This window comes from Monopterus albus, unplaced genomic scaffold, assembly GCF_001952655.1.
Source record: "Monopterus albus unplaced genomic scaffold, M_albus_1.0 scaffold384.1, whole genome shotgun sequence".
In the NCBI taxonomy this organism is placed as follows: domain Eukaryota; kingdom Metazoa; phylum Chordata; class Actinopteri; order Synbranchiformes; family Synbranchidae; genus Monopterus; species Monopterus albus.
The window spans coordinates 264496-269353 of record NW_018128264.1 but is presented as its reverse complement, the minus strand read 5'-3'; the positions used below and the strand labels follow the sequence as shown (position 1 = coordinate 269353).

At 44.8% G+C, this 4858-nt stretch overlaps 1 protein-coding gene across 1 annotated transcript in view; it reads right to left on the bottom strand.

The window, feature by feature from the left end:
- Positions 1-1397: 1397 nt before the first annotated feature.
- Positions 1398-4858, bottom strand: part of bcl6b (BCL6B transcription repressor) — a 4209-nt gene continuing 748 nt past the window's right edge. The window contains exons 3-12 of the mRNA XM_020585880.1: positions 4757-4858; positions 4167-4415; positions 3864-3998; positions 3513-3693; positions 3185-3396; positions 2989-3092; positions 2711-2854; positions 2487-2617; positions 1988-2125; positions 1398-1885 (exon numbers count right to left, since the gene is read on the bottom strand). The exon at positions 4757-4858 is cut by the window's right edge and continues 113 nt beyond it. Coding sequence (XP_020441536.1) covers positions 1745-1885; positions 1988-2125; positions 2487-2617; positions 2711-2854; positions 2989-3092; positions 3185-3396; positions 3513-3693; positions 3864-3998; positions 4167-4415; positions 4757-4858 — 1537 coding nt within the window. The 3' untranslated portion in view covers positions 1398-1744. The remainder of the gene's footprint in view (positions 1886-1987; positions 2126-2486; positions 2618-2710; positions 2855-2988; positions 3093-3184; positions 3397-3512; positions 3694-3863; positions 3999-4166; positions 4416-4756) is intronic.

Genomic DNA, 4858 nt, shown 5'->3' with positions numbered 1-4858 from the left:
AAGTTAACTGCCCTGTGGGTGTTCAGGAGACAAACACAAGAGGGAGGCAAGCACAAGACCTAAACATGTCCACCTCACCTTACTGACAGAGGCCTGTTGTCCTGAGTCTGGTGCCACAGCCTGACTTAATCAGTCGGTTCTTAAAGGAATAATAAGTCAGTGTGGGTCAGTCAGGTAATTTCAGTGGTGGAAAGTCATTACATAATATATTACACAAACTCTTTATTACTTTTGTGAACTGATTTGCAGGGGCTAGAAATTGATTAAGGGGGAAATTACATCACTGTGTGTTGTTTCTTCTTTTGTGGATGACGGAGTTGAAGTTTGGAAAGTCCCGTCAAACTTCCAACATCTGTTTGCTGAGCATGGACAATAAACCCCGCTAGCCACAACTCATCAGTGAGCTGGAAGCGGGGATGACAGAGGGTGGGAGAGGTCAGCAGAGGTCTGCAGCCCCCACCATCACCCCCACCTTCAGGAAGCACCAGCGAGCTCACACACATGTTGTCTCCTGGGTATTAAGACTCTGGCCCGGAGGAAGCAGGTGCCCTGGACTTCATTGTTTCCACACCACACACCAAGAAAAAAAAACAAACAAACTTAAAAAAAAAAATGGCGGGACAGAAGAAATGAATCATGGGTAGAAAATGTGTGTTAATGACAGGAAGGAAGTTCAGGGAGGACAAAGGCTGAAGGAGGGACGTGTATCAGAAAGAGCAGAGTCTGCATCACTGCAAGTTTAGTATGAGCAGTTCAGTCAGCGTTTTGGGACTGTTTCTATACTAGCAACATTATTTTTGACAACCTTTTGAAACTTGAGACTTGTTTCTGGATATTGATGTTCATGTGTTTGTTCGTCGTATATTACACACATCATATAAATGAAACGCCAAGCACAAAACGTCCAATTGATATAAAAAGAATTTCATTCAAATTGTACAAAACCATGTTTGTCCAGCAAATGAACCCATACACATACAAATTTAATATTATTAATGATCCAATTGCTTACAGTCATCTTACTCAAAATATCGGAAAGAAATATAGCATTTAATTCCTATACTTTCAATTCAGTAAAAGACAACTAAGTCGTTTGCCTGCAGCTGATATCACTGTGTACATACTGTACATGTTCTTAAAGAACACACAGGCTCCAGGCCTTAAAGTTAAGATAAATCTGAGTCAAAGTCACATTTAAAAAAGAAAACTTATTAACACCGATTAAGTGCTTCGCCAGGCTTAAAACCCACTTTCACTTTACTCAAAAAACTCCAAAAATCACATTCTCCTTCAAAAAAACTTGCTTTATATTTCCTTGAAACACTTCACATACTCACAGTTCTTCAAAATCCAGAGTACACTCAACCTGAAGTACTACACCTGCTCCTTTGTTTATGTCCCTTCACAAACCTTCAAAAACACTTTCCTTAACATCATCTCCATCTCAGAAAATCAACCCAGGACTCCAAATTAGCCCATTATCGTTCGCATTAACACTGTTTTATGTAAGCTCCGAACCTCATCCAACAACATGTAGATGCTTAGAGTTATTTGTAAATCTGCAAATGTAACTCATCATATGATGTCCAAGCTGGTGATTTAACAATCTGTTAAAATGTGTACGTTCAAAAAGCATGTGCTAATAAGTTAAAATGATTGAACCTGATTGATTGACAATGATTGAAATTTAGATGTTCAGATATTATTCTGACTGTTATGATTAATGAGTCAGAGGTCATCCTCCTCAGCAGGCCTGCAGACTGGGCTGGTAGGGCTCGGTCAGGACCTTGTAGCGGATCTTGGTGTTGGTCACAGCCCCGTGTTTCTGGCGCAGGTGGAGACGCAGCTGGCTCTTGTGGCGGAAGTGCAGGTCACACTTCTCACACTGGACAACAACAAGTCAACAGATTAGACAGCAGGGACGTGGCAGGACAATGATAAGGGGGTTCTGTGATTGTCAAACAGATAATGTGTGTTTCTGACTCACAGTGTAAGGCTTCTCTCCGGTGTGGATACGCAGGTGGCTCTTCAGGGTCTGCAGGTGGCGGAAGCGGGTGCCACAGGTGTGGCAGGGGTAAGGCTTCTCCCCTGTATGGATCAGAACGTGGGCCCTGAGGTGGGCGACCTGCACCAGAACAAACCGCAGAAACAGGATTAGAAGTGTGACAAGTGGAACAAACCAGTGAAACCAGGCGTCAGTCTCAGCCCTCAAACATCACCTCATGTTTCTGCAATACCACTGCAAAAGTGTACATGCACAGTGAACAAAATGATGTTCTTTGTTCCCTTTTAGTGACTGAACTGTTGTCATTTTTTTATCTTTAGGTGCTGAGATTGAGTTTTGTGTCTAAATCTTAGCAAGAAATGAATTAAGTGTGTTTCCCAAAATTAGATGAATGAAATGTACGAGACAAAGAGGAAACTCTAAAATCTGCTCATGCTCACGCACACACACACACACACACACACACAAAGTTAGCCCTTACCTGAACAAATCGTGCACCACAGGTGTCACAGCGGTACGGTTTCTCTCCAGAGTGGATGCGAGAGTGAGTCTTCAGGTTAGCGGGTCGATTGAACTGAGCGCCGCATACGTTACAGCGGTAAGGCTTCTCACCTGCCAGAGTAAAGGTCACTGTCACTTAACAGTCCCTAAAACAAGAACACAGAGAGAGAAATAGAGAATAGGAGGCATGTCTAATAGGCTCACCTGAGCAGATGGTCTTGGTTCCCTGAAGGTTGCCAGAATAACAGTAGGGACCATAGTAGTTCTCACACTTGGATGCATGCTGGTTGTTATGGGCAGCTTCTGGGTCAGTGGGGTGCAGTTTTGGGAAAACGGTGCAAGGTGAGACTGAACAAAGGTGGACAAAAGAGGAAAAGCATTTAACACACATGCATTTGAAGGAATATGTTTGAAAGATTGCAAATATCTGAGGCATAATGTGTTTAAAAATGTCTGCAGTATGACAGAGCTTTAGCTTCTACCTGTTCCCTCATGCAGGGGAGGTAATGTAGAGTGATCCACAGACGGGGGTGGACGGAGGGGAGGGGCTCGGCCAGAACCCTTGTAGCAGGAGGCCTGCCCCTGTCTAAGAGAGGGGTTCATACATTTAGATTTACACTCAAACTGTGTTTATTTTTCCCAAATAACAATCCCCATTATTCCTTCTAAGCCTCTTACCTATCAATCTGACCAGGCACTTCACCAGACCACACCTCTGCTGGTGCTTTGGGTGTCAAGCTCATCCTGTCCACAATGGGTGATGCTTGACTTTGGGGTTCCTCCATCAACTCTTCCTTCACCGTAGTGGCTGCACAGAGAGGGTTGAGGACAATGTACTTGTATTTTTTCCAGTTGCAGGCCTTTGGGTCTGGTGTGGCTTTGGTATCGCTCTGGAGAAATAAACACAACACTGTCAGTAACTTCAGTTTGCCTATAAGACAAAGTTGTCAGTATTAAAATAAACCACATGTTGACCTTGAATCTTTCTAAGCTACTTTAAACTTACTGCAAGGTTTTTGTTACAGGTGTTGGACTCGGCTGGAGAGTTTGGTTGGCAGCTGGAGCGGGTGGGGCTGTCTGGAGATGGAGTTGAGGGTGACTCAGGCTCTCTTTTCACATCCTTTGCCCCAGAATGGGATGTTGTGAAAGCCCCTGGCTTGAGAGAGCCCCCTCCCTGCACAGGGACTCTGTAGGAGAAACAAAGGAAGCAAGTTAATGAGCTAAACCTGGCACACGAACCACCAGTAGACTTGTTAAAGTCATACCCTCAGACACACAGTAATATACTCTAGTTGCCAGGATCAGATTATGAAATGGCAACATTCATCTAAATAAACAGATTTTCATCTTCTCTTGCCTCATTGTTCCTGCCACTGGGAGTAGTTGCTGGGATCCTGGATGAAGTAGGTCCCCTCCTTTGGGGACCACAGAGGCTACAGACACCCTGGAGTCCAGCTCTATCTGTGGGTGTCTTGCACTCAAATTCTTCTTGCTGAAAAACAAAGAACCTGTCAGTCACAAAAGTAAAAAATAAAAAAGACTGGATATCAAAATTAATCCAGTTTGAATTACACTGGATGGTGGTTTGAGTTCATTGTGCACGCTAGCATCTACAACTAATCTACAGAGTCTGTCCTGGCCTGACAACAGATGTTCTCACCAGTGCAACTGCATGAAATCTCGGCAGGTATCAGCCACGTGGTCCATCTGCAGGTAGGTCGCAACAGCAAGCACCCCAGGGACGATGCTTGGTGTCAGAGGGAGGCGGGAGGTGTACATGAAGTCGAGCAGCAGGGAGACACTGGATGGGTCCAAGGTGCTGGGGAGAGACACGGCCGTGAGCCGCTCCCCGCTGCCGCCACGCTCCTGGAGCAACACGCCGTGGGAGTACAGCGAGTAGAAGAACCCACTGAGAGGAGAGTAAGAGAGACAGAAATATTTCAGATAAAATATGCAACTGATGTTTGTATTAATCTGGATGAATTGCAATGGTTTTGATAAGGGAATTAAGAAAGGAAAAGAAGAAGAAGACCAAGGATGCCCCCAGTCACAAGCAGGAAAATGTGAAGGGTAAAGCACCTAATCTATTTCTCAGGTGAAATCAACTAAAAGCTACCATAGTACTTAGGAAGAGAAGAGAAACCTTTGTTCATTTTAACCAAACAGAGTCAGTCAGTTTTCCTCAGGTAACTGAGAACACACACAGAAATGTGCATGACAGAAGAATGCAGAGGGGACCCGTGCACCAACCTGCAGGCCACAAGCACGGCACAGTGCGCCCGCAGGTGCACAGTGCCGACCACCAGAGTGGTGTCAGTCAGGATGTTTCGGTGCCGGAGTTCGTTGAGGTTC